At 35.3% G+C, this 14,007-nt stretch overlaps 2 protein-coding genes across 7 annotated transcripts in view; one reads left to right on the top strand and one right to left on the bottom strand.

The window, feature by feature from the left end:
- Positions 1-8,651, bottom strand: part of LOC106132020 (myb protein) — a 47,469-nt gene extending 38,818 nt beyond the window's left edge. The window contains exons 1-2 of one of the 6 annotated variants that reach the window (XM_013331318.2): positions 8,437-8,651; positions 6,287-6,406 (exon numbers count right to left, since the gene is read on the bottom strand). In XM_013331318.2, the coding sequence (XP_013186772.1) occupies positions 6,287-6,406; positions 8,437-8,459 (143 nt within the window). In that variant the 5' untranslated portion in view covers positions 8,460-8,651. Of the gene's footprint in view, positions 1-4,891; positions 5,233-6,286; positions 6,407-8,184; positions 8,373-8,436 lie in introns of those variants that run through there. The other 5 variants (XM_060951777.1, XM_060951776.1, XM_013331319.2 and 2 more) reach the window with 5 other exon arrangements.
- Positions 8,652-9,830: 1,179 nt separating this feature from the next.
- Positions 9,831-13,946, top strand: LOC106131972 (checkpoint protein HUS1). The gene is made up of 6 exons (XM_013331253.2): positions 9,831-10,000; positions 10,089-10,295; positions 10,997-11,097; positions 11,548-11,658; positions 12,832-13,009; positions 13,369-13,946. The coding sequence occupies exons 1-6, from the start codon at positions 9,892-9,894 to the stop codon at positions 13,596-13,598; spliced, it is 936 nt and encodes a 311-aa protein (XP_013186707.1). The 5' UTR covers positions 9,831-9,891; the 3' UTR covers positions 13,599-13,946.
- The last annotated feature ends 61 nt before the right edge of the window (positions 13,947-14,007 follow it).

Genomic DNA, 14,007 nt, shown 5'->3' with positions numbered 1-14,007 from the left:
GAAAATGTTCATAACTTTTCTCGATATGCACCCAATGTTATGTCAATAATGTCAGGTAATTTCTGTGTCCACTATGGGAACGCAAAGATACCTGATTACAAGAATTTTGGTTAGTATGGTGACGGTATACTTTGATGAGGAGGAAGGGGAATTATCATACATCCAACCAATGTACTCCAAACCCAAGATACGAAATCAGCTTCGAAACAATAGGTAAAAAATAGGCCAGCTCTTATCTAACAAAAGTTTCGAACTTACTACGAGGCTAACTCAATCTGTGTAATTTGTCCCGTATATATTTATTTATATATATATCACTTAAGCGCCACACAGAGAAAGGCGATGGCCACAATAACTTTTTACATTTTTTTATAATAAGAAGACTGAAAGAGATTATTCTTCTCTTCTACGACACGCCTCGGGATAGTGTTGGTAAAGAACTCGATACTCCTCACGATGTCTTACGATATCAAGGTGTTAGAATTGGTTCAGTAGATTGTGTATAACAAAACCTAGCAATTCCGTACCAACAAGATCATACATCGTGCCGCATAAATGTAATAATTATGAAAAACTAGCCCTGATTGTAACTGATAATGATAACCCAAAGACGTGAGCATTAATTCAGATCCTTATTTTAAAGGCAGTTCTCTAGTACGTGAGACCTTGGTGCCCGTTTCAAGGTCTCGGAAAGCACGCAAGATAATCCGGAAAGTTGATGGCCGCTTAAGGTCTGCTCATGTATTTCAATTCAGTAATAGTTATGGTCACACATCATACAAAGGTGAGTATACCCAAGAATTGTACCTCTTATAGATACATCAACATCATAATTTCAACTTTTAACAGAATTCAAAATGACAAGTAATGAATGCCGTGTGGTTAACGGACTACTCTAGAATAGGACCACTCCATATATATCCAATGAATGCCGTAAAAGGCGACTAAGGCAAGGGTTTACAAAGTTGGGATTTTTCTTGTAGGCTATAGGCTAGCAAGCAACCTATCGCTTTCTGAATCTAAATTCGTGTGATTGTCGACGTGATTGTATGTTTGTACGTACATATGTATGAAATTATTAGGTTTGTCCTGAGTCTTTGTCATGTTTAAATATGTAAAGATAAATCATACTTTCGCAATTTTTCTCGTAGTGGTTTTGCACCGAAATCAGTATAGTGACCAAATGATGAAACATGTCATCTCTAGTTAATTTCGACTCAATGCTCAAAAAATTAAAAAAGATAAGGTTAAATGGTGATTAAAAATGGCATTATGTGGACGTCAATAAGTGATAACTTAGTTATCCAACTTTGAGAATAAATCAAGTCTATTCATTATATCAATTATCTTAAACTGTAGAATAACGATAGCATGTCAATAAATGATATCTCAGATACCTATAAGAAGTCTACCGCTAGATCTTTGGTAGATGAATGTTCAAGCTGAATTGGAATCGAAGGGTTTGGATGGTGAGGTTGAAAGCAAAAGATCCACCATTTTCCTGCTAGGTTCCGCCGATGAATTACTCCCCAAGATGCGCACCTAAAGCAAGATTACGATGATACCATGCAAAAGCTGGCACAAAAAATTAAAATGATTCCTATTCATTTTTTCAGGTACCTCCTCAATAATCGAGATTATTGAGTACCTGAATGAATAGGGTGAAATCACCTTTAGGACAAAAAGAAAGAAACTTACCAACAAAAGACAGATAAACAAAAAAAAAGACTAAATAATAATGAAATAATTAGGAACTGTCAGCATGACTGACCAGACCTGGCTTTTTTCTGCGATAGAGGGGTTTTGTAGTACCAGATAAAAACAACGCTGTAGGGATACATACAAACATATAATCACGCCTATATCCCTTGCGGGGTAGCCAGAGCCTAGTCTTGAAAAGACTGAACAGCCGCGTTTAGCTGTATGACTAAATGATGGAATTAAAGGCCACCTTTAATTCCATCATTTAGTCATTGCTCATCGCCTCTTAGAAAAAAATATAAATTTGTTACCTTTCCCTTAGTCGCCTTTAACGACATCCATGGGAAAGATATCGAGAGGTCCAATTCACAAGTGTCGGGAACCACGTTGAAGATATTTTAACTTTCAAGCAAAGCGCACGTGGGAATCGCGCTCAAAAATATAACCAATGCTTTTCCAGTTATGAATGACCTTAATTTCACATTGTGTAGAGGAGACAATTGTGAATGCATTCTTCGTTAACATATTGTCATAATAGAGCAAGAGCCCGTGAACGCCAGACATACCTTATTTTGTAAAAGCTGAAAGTTTCTGTAAATATGCCTCTAGTACAGGTAGGAACGATCCCCACCTATGGTACTCAGGCAGTGGTTGCTTTGGCAGGTAGCAGGTAATAAAGGTATACTTTTTTCAACCTGAAATTCGTTAATTTGTAAAGCTCAATTTTTTGATATTTTATCCGTAATAATACACAAACTCGCAATAATACACAAACTCGCGTTACTCATTGCCAGACACGTACTATGGTTGCAACCCCTTGCCAGACACCCCTAAACTATAATATTTTGTAACTCTACTTACGTCATTTTGTAAAATCTGAATTTAATACATATTTTTTGGGGTATTATTCAAACATAGTTTCTGAAGTAGCCAGACATTTTTGAAGGTTCTGTTATCCTGCCAGACGCATTGGAGTGGGCAAAAGATGCAAGAGTGCGGAGTATATGTAGTAACTGGAGCGAGTGGAACAGAGTGGGTATCGTTAAGCGGATGGTTATACACGCATAGTAAACGTTGTAATATTAATTTGTGCTCGTTGTAAAATAAATTTGATCCAGTTTTAATAAAGTGCTACCATGAGTGACTAAAAAGAAGACGGAGTTTGCTTTGTCTGTAAAAAAAAGTAGTGAAGATCTTATAATATTTTACGAGGAGACTTTCAAAAAATATCAGACTATTTTAAAATTACGAAAAATACATAACCTCATATATAAAGAGATTATTTTATAAAATGAACTTCATTTAACTTAAAAATAATATGAATTAATTGTTTCGTTTTTTCACAGTATTAATATTTTGTTATACAGGGTGACATTTAAAACAACTGCATCCTTTTAAACATACACTACACCCATGTTTCTGAGCTGTTTGAGCCTATTTTTATTTAAATTAAACGTCATCATTTTCACATTTAAAAACCCTCAAAAACTACGTCACACGCTTTATTAAAGACCAATAAACATGTAAATAAATGTCTGAAAAATAAATTATTTTTCTTGTATCAAGATCAAGTAAAATACAGAGTTGTCGAGATCGCTCAGCTAAATGAATTGTATCGTTGACCTTTGAATCTTACGCGTCGCTTTTCCGCCGCCCGGGGTGATATGACGTGTTTAGGATCGTGGATTTTGATACTTTTATTTTTTTTTCGTACTTTCTGAAATATGAATCGATATTTTTCTTTTAACGTTTTTAAATATCCTATAGATGAGTACACTTAACAGTTAAATTTATGCAGTTGAATTAAAAGTCACCCTGTATAATTCTTAATGAACATTGTTTTCAAAATTTTGTATGTAATGCTTTTATTTAATATTTTTTTTTGATAAATTAGAAAAAGAGACCGCTTAATAAACGACAGCTGATGCGCAATGAATCATCGCAAGAAACCGAACGCTCTGTCCCACTCGCTCCAGTTACTACATATACTCCGCACTCTTGCATCTTTTGCTCACTCCAATGCGTCTGGCAGAATAATAGAACCTTCAAAAATGTCTGGCTAATACAGAAACGTTGTTTGAATAATTCCCCGAAAAATATGTATTAAATTCAGATTTTACAAAATGACGTAAGTATAGTTACAAAATATTATAGTTTAGGGGTGTCTGGCAAGGGGTTGCAACCATAGTACGTGTCTGGCAATGAGTAACGCGAGTTTGTGTATTATTACGGATAAAATATCAAAAAATTGAGCTTTACAAATTAACGAATTTCAGGTTGAAAAAAGTATACCTTTATTACCTGCTACCTGCCAAAGCAACCACTGCCTGAGTACCATAGGTGGGGATCGTTCCTACCTGTACTAGAGGCATATTTACAGAAACTTTCAGCTTTTACAAAATAAGGTATGTCTGGCGTTCACGGGCTCTTGGGCTATAAGAGATCTTTGGGTGGATAACTCATTTTTCTATTGTTTATAGACATAGAGGTTATAAGAGCTAAATGCTGTTTCTTTAGCGTCCGAAGCAGTTTTCTTTTTCAGGTATTCTTCTTGAAGTTTTTGTAAGTTTGTATTACTTTAGCCTTTTCGTGAAATAGCAATACTTAAAATGGAAAGCAAGCGGCCGTCATTTTTTTTTCACGTCAAATAAGCAGCTCTCGTGTTCTTTATAATGGACAATTAGACATACATTACATTACATATGGTCACGTCTATATCCCTTGCGGGGTAGACAGAGCCAACCGTCTTGAAAAGACTGAATGGCCACGTTCAGCTATTTGGCTTAATGATAGAATTGAGGTTCAAATAGTGACAGGTTGCTAGCCCATCGCCTACAAAAAAAACCCAAGTTTGTAAGCCTATCCCTAAGTCGCCTTTTACGACATCCATGGGAAAGAGATGGAGTGGTTCTATTCTTTTTTGTATTGGTGTGCCGGGAAACCACACGGCACTTTATAATGGACCCTGAGTTTTAAAGCCAACAGCTGATATTGCAAACACAAATGCTCTATGATCTGATACATAAATTCATTACTATCTTTAGTGCATAATCCAGCCCTGATCTGGACCTTTCCAGGGTCGTATTTTGCTCTTAGCTTCAGTACATAGTTTAAGAGGAAAATCCGGCCCTGGATAACTTATGCATTAAGTTAGCATCCAATGAATGTGGGTAAACATAATAAAACTCACTTTCTACGGAGGCCGGCGTTCGAATTCTCGCTCGGAAGGTTGAAGGACTCGCCAAATATCCGATATTGCAAATCATCCCCATCGTCAATTTGATATTGCATCTCTCACAACAGTCACGGGGCGCGATGACGTAACAAACCACCCTTGTGTTTATTTAACTTTGGGCTCATTATGCATTTTATTTTCACTTTATAACCTCAATCACCGACGTAAGTAAATAACCTCGAAAATTTCGCGCGTTAATGATTAAAAAAATCAGAATTAGCACAGATAATTATCAGATTATTTTTTTTATTTTTTTTTTTACGCGAAGTAATCACGGCCCGAAGCGCGCGCGGTCCCCGACAGACTGAATACGAGTCGAGCACAAACCGGCTGAGAGTCGAAGTTGTTACCTCAGACCCCCGAACCCCTGTGGGTTGTTGGTAATTATCAATGAATAGCTTTTATTTTACAACATGGATAAAGGCACTGCTGCAGGTAGATATTTTGGTATATATATATATATTTTTTATTTAAGTTAAATTTGTATCAAAATAAACGTATAGGTACATAGGTATCTATTTTAATTTTTATAAGATTACAACTACATAAGTAACTAAAAAAGTGACCATTGTTCTGTCAATTTACCTGCCATGCCAGACATGTTATTAGGTAAGTACCTATATTGGATAATTTAGATTTTCACATTTAGGTATTAATTCGGAATTTTTACAAAGTGATACAAATATTGACAACTAAGATTAAAATTTTAATGGTACGGAACGCTTGGGAACTAGGCCGACACACAGGGCCGGTTTGTCTTATTTACGGAAAAGAGATGCGAGTGGTTCTATCAAAATTGCCGGCGACTTCGATGGCTTCTAACATCCTGGCGTTTCTCCAGTTACATTTAACCCATCCATCGATATCTCTACTTAAAAAATATTGTCATAAAATCAATATGGCGGATCTATATAATAAAGAATATTTATTAGTTAATAACATGATAACGAAACTCAGGTGTGACGTCACACTTGAGTAGCGTTTTGTACGGGACGTTTTGGACTCGTCCAAACAATGTGTTATGTTACTTCGTATATCTCAGGTAGTTTATTGTTTATTCATGCCATTATTTGACCAATGTTTTAGTTGTCGTGAAACTAAATTAAAACCAAAACAAAAAAAAATTGTCATCATGCCTATTATTATTTAGCAAAAAAATTGATTTTTATAATTTCCGTCTTTTGTACGTCTGGCAAAAACTTTTCCTCCGATTTGAATGCGGTTTTCACAGATGTGCTAAGCTTGGTTCAACTTAAAAACTGGTACTTACCTACTTGCACAAAATTTCTTCTTGGGGGGCAATACAGGGAGTCAATTTTGTTAAGTTACAAAAAAAGGTAGCCTACTCACTCTTGTTTCACAATAACATAATCTTCCTCAGCCTCGGTGGAAAGCTTCGCTCGCAAAGCTTTTAGTTTCTCGATCTGAATCTGCATGTACGATTTGGTCTCATCCTCCATAGTACTGTTGCTGTAAAAGAAATATTTCGTCGATCATACATCCTTCTTTTACTTAAAAATAAAATTGAGAATCTACATTCCTTGTTTTTACGAAATTCCCGTAGGATCGGTAATCGAAGCCTTGGGGTTTATGATTTTACAAGGGAAAAAGAGACTTTAATAAATAAACATCTAAGACCCTCGTTATTAAAAAAAATAAAAGATTTTTTTCATCATTATCTGACCTAAACACAACCACTGCACCAAACACATGTTATTAGATAAGTATATTGGATACAGGTTATATTGATCCAAAGCAGAGTCCAGTCACAGACTGTTTTGCCAGTGACCATTTTGAATTTGAAGTCGATTGGTACACGTTGCTGTCTTCTGATTTCGGTGGTTCAAATGACAAAAAAATCCTATAGAAATCTCTCGGTAATTTATCAATTCTTCGTTAATCATTAAAGACTGCTTGTCTATTCTATTTCGATAAAGTACATACTGGTTGCTACACTAGATTAAAACCGCAGAAATAGATCGAAAATTAAAACATATTAGTAGAATCAATTAACTCCAAAATTCAGTAATGCTGACGTCACCTACTGTAAACAGTCAACAAACCAGTTATTGGAATAGAATAGTCACCAAAATCCAGTGCTGGTTCAGAACTTACAGCTGGACTAGAATAATGTTACCCATGCTCAATTTCGCGATGAAATGATATTCAATCAGGAAAAACGAAACAATCGATTACAATGGGCAAGTTAACGCGCGAGTTTACTCGCTTCGCGCCTCACATGGCTCTGGCAAAATCCATTTATTTCTCGCCTCAACTAACTTTTTCTTATTAGAGACATCACTTTCTAAAATTCTTTCTCGCGTTTTATGCATTGCTTACTATGTCAGTGCAGAGGGGTTTATAAATATTTAGGCACAAACACGTCGCTTTCTCGGATGAATACCTTGTTTGGCACTTGACACCTTTCTCGATGTCATAATCACTCAGTGTTAAGTAGGTAGGTACGTCCCGTTAATCCTGACAACCTCTCAAAAGGGTTTCATCATCGTATTATTACATATCTAGCCTTGTGAAGATAATTGCGATCATAGTTAATTACATACATTCTCTTTCAATACCTTCGATTTCAAGATTCACGAATGTGCAATACACTTTCTTTCAGGTTGTGGCCAAAATATTTTCACCAATAGCTACCTACCTACATCGCAAGATATCAATGACTCATAATATAGGTATTATCTCATCAGTTACACATAGAGTTATCCCGCACGGTATTATTTTTTCTTTATCTACACTATACTCCACTCCGATGTGAACATATGAACTCGCCTAAAGTGAGTAAATGTAACCGTTAGTCATATTTTCATTACAAAAGTACCTAGCCCTTACTAAGTTAGTTATTCCGAAAGTGTAACTAGTTTTATACATCGCACGTATGGTGTAAATTTAATCGACTCTTCTATTTGACCTCATTCCTCACGATAACAAATCATGGGCTAAAAATAACCTCTTCGTTCTGGGGATCTCTCTAAATTTCAACTTTGAATCACTGCCTAAAAGTAAAATGTAGCTTTAAATGGTACCTAAATGCATTGTAGTTATTCAAGTCCTAAAGATAGAAGTTCATAAAATGGTTGCATAATATAGTAGGTAATGGCCGATGGCATTGAACCACGATATCATCGTTCAACAAGCCATATCTATGCGAGAGCAAAACTTGTAAAAAAAAAAATGAACAAAGTAGACATATTTCCTCAGAACACACCTCCGTAATTTAATAATTTTACCTTTCAAAAAGAGAATCCGTTATTATTCGAAGATCCAAATTCGAAGTAAATACGTTATTCCAACGGTATTGGATAGATTGAAACTGCTGTTTACAAGACGGAAATTTCATAAAACTAACACTTATAGAACATTTATTAAAAATAAATGAAATTACAAGATGAATTTGTAAATAGTAAAAGGAATTTTATTAAAGAAAAGTGCGTTAGTGGAATGCATTCGTAATGACAACATTATATCGATCGACGACATACCTTGCGCTCTCATTATTCTCCATAAAAACGGATTATTTTATACAATAAGTAACTTATAAAATACCTAATAATAAATAAGTTCAATAATTTAATTATTCACTTTGGATTGCACTTAAAATTGGTAAAATAAATATATTTTTTTCAAGTCATAACCACAATTTCGTTATTATTCGTTACAATATCAAATGGCGATGTTGGTTGTCTTTCTCTTTTACTCCAATTTAAAATTTCATGTGGGAAAGAGAAAACCTATGATACCTCAAATGGAAAACGGAACACAAGAGGAGGCGCCATCTTGAGCGGAAATGACAGGACCAGTTTGTCTATAGTGAATGCTGTTTGCCAGATCAAGAAATCAAAAAAGATTCAAGATAATCTTTTTTGATATCTGAAATTTAAAAAAAGTTAACTAGAAAGACAAAGCCCAAAGAATTAAAAAATGTAGTGAGGTCAAAATAATAAAACGCTTTAGAAGTGATGTCGAGTGACGCCACCCAAAAAGGCAAAGGATTTTGTTATGCGATAGCCATGAGATAGAAAGATAAAAAACCAATTCTTTATTCATCTCGTTCGTATAACCCATTTTATTGAAATAAGACACCAGTTGTAAACTTTTCATGACTTCACTAACGTCACACGCCATCAGCCAATCACAGAATACGATGCGCTCAACCAATAGCAGCGAAGATATCACACCGCGTATTCAAATCTCGATATTAAAGATTTCACGGACTGTAGCATTAAAACAACCTCCTTGGAATTAGCATCGTTGGAGTAGCGGTTTTCCAGACATAACACTTATTCTGGCGGAAGATTTTCCCTTTGAGGCGATTGAGCCCAAATAATCGCTCTCGCTATAGTGTATATAAATATGTACCGGGGATTTGTAGAGCCTGCGATTTTTTCCTTGCAATTGCTATGTTTTTTCTCGTTCACTTAAGGAAATTCAAGAATTCTGCTTAGTTCTTCTTCCAACACTGTAACGTACATACATTCCAGATTTCAACTTTTTATGGTTGTGTGTTGTCTATTTGACACTCATTTTTACGTCTAGTTATATATCTATAACGTTTTAAAATATTAATGATTCTTAACTACCATGTATTGTGTGAGTTAAGTGACAACAGATTTGATTGAAATTGATTTATATTTTTTACAAATATTATTAAAATGTTAATTGGTAAATAAAAATATAAAAATAGACGGATAGCCCAAGCTCACTGGTTTAATAATAGTTGTAGAAAAACAATATGTACTTAGTGTGGTTTCAGAGTCAGACAAGTATATTACATCCGGTAATATTCCATCTAAATAGTAGAAGAATTTAAAACCTTGCAACATAAATAGTAAAATTGTCTATGGCGTTTGTTAAAACTGTCAAAACCTCACGACGACGAAAACAAAATGTTAATGTCAGAAGACTAAAACCCGCGAAATTGATTTTCTGTTTTGTTTATGTCCATACGTACCTGTTGTTCTATTTCTTCTGTTTACTTTCAAAAGTGCAAAGTTATGAAGTTCCGTGCTGTGATGATAGACGCAGGACCTATGCGTGAATTTACAAGTAAATAACTTGTGTTATGTTTGTGACAACCTATCCTGCATATCATAGCATGCTAAACTTTATGTGTTACTTTTATCCCTTTTTTCAGATATAGTTACAACAATATCTAAACTATCAAAGGAATGTGTGTTACGTGTGGCTAGTGATCAGCTTTATTTCATTGTGAGTGATGAGAGCAACGGGCCCGGGCCACCGGTCCTTTGGTGTGAAATACCACAAGCAATGTTTTTCTCGGAGTACCAGATGATTGGTTTGGATGACGACCATAAAGATATATACTTGGGTTTAGGTTCAGGTAAACATTTAAATTTCGTCATGTTTGCCAGCTTTAAAAGAGTATAATATTTCGAGTTAGCGAACTGAAGTGAACTCGAAGAATACGATAGCCCAAAAAGTTCTCGTGTAGAGACCACGTACCGCATAGCGCAGCGTAGGATGGCCTTCTGCGAGGTAGACCGATGGTAAAGTAGTAAATTCTGCTAGGAAATGTTAAATGTAGGATGTTCCCAATAAGTGTGGAACCTCATACAGAAACACACTTGTGCAATGTGACTACATGCAGAAAGCACAGCTGGTCAATACCTCCAGAGATTTACACCCTGGTAAATTTGCAACATTGGAGTGGGCCTATTCAGCAGTGGTAATTCTATGGCTGCATAGGCAATCTTTTTTACATTTTACTATTTTTAATTGATTTCCAAAAATATAGTGCATTGAATTTGATTATTTCTCCTCAGTTCTGCTTCTGTCTTCTGTAGTGTATAATTAACTTTTCACTTTACTTCCTACAACTGACATGATGATGATGAATGCTTATGATTGTACTCCGGTAGCATTATCTTCCTGCTGTTAATCTTGGTGGTATCATCACCTCTCCAAAGAGCAATCAAAGTAACTTTGACCTTTTCAATCTAAATACTACTTTTTAAAATATGTCTTCAATATCTCATGTAACTTTATCAATTAATACATTTACTAAAAAAAGTTCAATTTCAGCAAATTTGGCAAGATCACTGGTCGTATTGAAAACAGCAAAATCATTAAAAATTAAGCTGACTAAGAAGCAATGTCCTTGTCTCACACTGGAAATTGAAACGGTAGGTTTTAAGATAAATATAATAGTGCTTCCACTAAAGTTATATGATTAGTGATGACTAACATACTGTGCTGATCCCATGTAGAAAGTGGGAAAAGTTAACAACAAATAAAGAAGTGCTTCCATGCTGGTCTAGAAGTGAAGAAAAGTTATAGTGTCTGTCAATTGCTTCGCTTCAAGAACAGATTGTAAAAATCAATTAAGGAATAGGTTTATAAACCTGGGATTCTTCTTTTAGAGGATGGCCAGCAACTTTCTGTCACTATCTGATAATATTTATTTGTGAATCTTTAAATCTATAATCAAAATAAAATCATTAAAAACAAATTAAAATAAACCAAAGCTAATTCTAATTAAGTGACATTAAAGTGTAGATGATTTTAATTTTGCTTTCATCTGTGTGTTTAGTTAGCTATGTGATCGAAGCTTTCAAATAATATTTTAATTTCAGTTATCATCCACTTCCCAGCAAACAAGACAAGTTACCCATGATATCCCAGTTGTGGTGATACCGAGGAAGATGTGGTCGGACTTCCATGAACCCAAAGTACCAGATCCTGATGTGAGTATGTTTTTTTTATATTGTTTTTCAGCTCCAATCCCAACTTAATTTTATAAATACGATACATTCGCATTTTTAAAATTAAGATTCATGATCATGGTCAAATATTATAAATCCGAAAGTGATTATTAATATTATCTACTGAATTAATCTACTTGAAATATTGACCATGTATATAATTAAGAGTCTGGAGGACATAGATTATCTTTCATCTTGGTAAAAACTATAGACTCCATGGGATTTGTTACAAACCTGTACTCTTTTGTATGTCTAAATTCGTCGCTTTGTGAATTTGGCGTTAAATTCGTTGCTTTTTGTAGATGGCGCTAAATTCACCCGGGCAAAGCTGCGGATAAAAGCTAGCCATAAATACATACAATCTGGGTACATTTCCGCTATGAAATTTTAATAGCTCATTCAAAAGTAAATATTCTTCCTCCTGGCGTTAGTCCAGATACATGATTACTTATCAAAATATGATGATTATGGATTGGGTAACTTTGGGTTCGAGATTGAGAGGACCAGCTTAACTTTGGCTGGGGAACTCAGCCCATGTTGAGTGATAAAAGCTACACGAGATGTATGTGCTTATTCTTTCATCCATGCAAAAATTTTCAAGACATCAAAAGAATAAATATTTATATTAAAAAAATTACACATATACAAGTCTGTGTAGCTTTTTATTAGAAGGCGTCGCGAGTGCCATGGTACACGGGCTGAGGTATATCGTATCCAATACCAAAAGAACTAGCAGATTAAAGAAAATTCAATACTATCAAATCCATCGCTACACGTGTATTAAAAAAAAAAATTTTTACATACATACATATAATCACGTCTATATCCCTTGCGGGGTAGACAGAGCCAACAGTCCTGAGCGGACTGATAGGCCACGTTCAGCTATTTGGCTTTAAGATAGAATTGAGATTCGAATAGTGACAAGTTGCTAGCCTATCGCCTAAAAAAAGAATCTCAAGTTTGTAAGCCTATCCTTTTACGACATCCATGGGAAAGAGATGGAGTGGTCTTATTCTTTTTTGTATTGGTGCCGGGAACCACACGGCACTTTTGTATTGGTGCCGGGAACCACACGGCACACAACAAAAAAAAAATTTTTTAAATAAAATTATACCTAAAGTACTAATGATTTACGAAACATTCTTAATCTTTTAGGTGTCAATAGAACTACCACCGCTTAAGCAACTGCGAACAACCGTGGACCGAATGAAGACCATGGCTCCTGAAATAGTGATCCGGGCCTCGGCTGAAGGTCGCCTCACTTTGCAGATCAAGACTGACATGGCTAAAGTGTCTACGCGGTTCAAGGATTTGAGAGTTGATGCATTTGGAGGTGAGTGGATCTTGGTATAATCTACAGATATATGGTATCTAGCTTATTGCCCGCGACTTCGTTCGCCGTAAAAGTTCACAGAAAAAGCAGACCCCTGTATTTCTATATATACCATATTGAATTCCGGCATTATCTTTCAAGTACAGACATCGGTCGGTTATTATTTTATTATATGGATATGAATGCATTTTGAACTAGAATCCTTTTAACACTTGAATTGGTACATACATATAACAAACTGAAAACTTTTACAAGTACCCAGGGCTCTTCTCCAGCCTGGTGAGGATGAACGCCAGGCCGAAGAAACAAGTATTGTTTAATCAGATCACATAATAAATATATTTTTCTTTAAATTTCAGGTCCCATAGAACATTCAGACTCTGAAACCGAGACTCAAATCAACGAGGACATGTCTCGACTAAGCTATTGTCGGGTAGACGCAAAGAAGTTGTCTATGTTCCTTAGTGCTGACCAAATATCACACAACCGGACCGTGTGTAGTGTTGTGCATAAGAAGTTGGTGATCTTGTGTTTGCAGACTGAGGAGAATGTGAAGCTGCAGTGTTTTATTACTGGGATTGTGTATTAGTTTAATAGTACTGACAGAATCACTACATAGTATAAAGCAAAGTCGCTTCCCGCGTCTGTCACTCTGTTTGTATGTATATTTAGAGCTTTAGAACTAAATGCCGGATTTTGATTCAGGTTATTGTTAAATAGATAGTGATTCAAGAGGAACCTTTATGTATAAATGTTACCGGTGCGAAGCCGGGTCGGGTCGCTAGGAATAAAGGTAATAAAAAACTACCTATATAAGAAAATAATAATTATCTCTTAAAGAATGTGAATTTTGGAAGGAAAGTGCATAACAAAACATATTTGATCAAACAGGGACGGAAAAGAACGGGTCAGGCAGGTTCCTTATTGTTAAAAAAACTGTATATTTTAAGCAAAAACTTTGTGATAAATGCATAGCATTAAATAAAATATTTTTCATT

This window comes from Amyelois transitella, chromosome 26, assembly GCF_032362555.1.
Source record: "Amyelois transitella isolate CPQ chromosome 26, ilAmyTran1.1, whole genome shotgun sequence".
In the NCBI taxonomy this organism is placed as follows: Eukaryota; Metazoa; Arthropoda; class Insecta; order Lepidoptera; family Pyralidae; genus Amyelois; species Amyelois transitella.
This window is presented reverse-complemented; position numbering and strand designations above follow the sequence as displayed.

Excerpts from the sequence above, each read along its gene's own strand:
- LOC106131972 (XM_013331253.2), top strand. The coding sequence starts at position 9,892 with ATGTCCATACGTACCTGTTGTTCTATTTCTTCTGTTTACTTTCAAAAG. Across the intron at positions 10,001-10,088 it reads ACCTATGCGTGAATTTACAA|ATATAGTTACAACAATATCT; the intron begins GTAAATAACTTG and ends CCCTTTTTTCAG. Across the intron at positions 13,010-13,368 it reads GAGAGTTGATGCATTTGGAG|GTCCCATAGAACATTCAGAC; the intron begins GTGAGTGGATCT and ends TTTAAATTTCAG.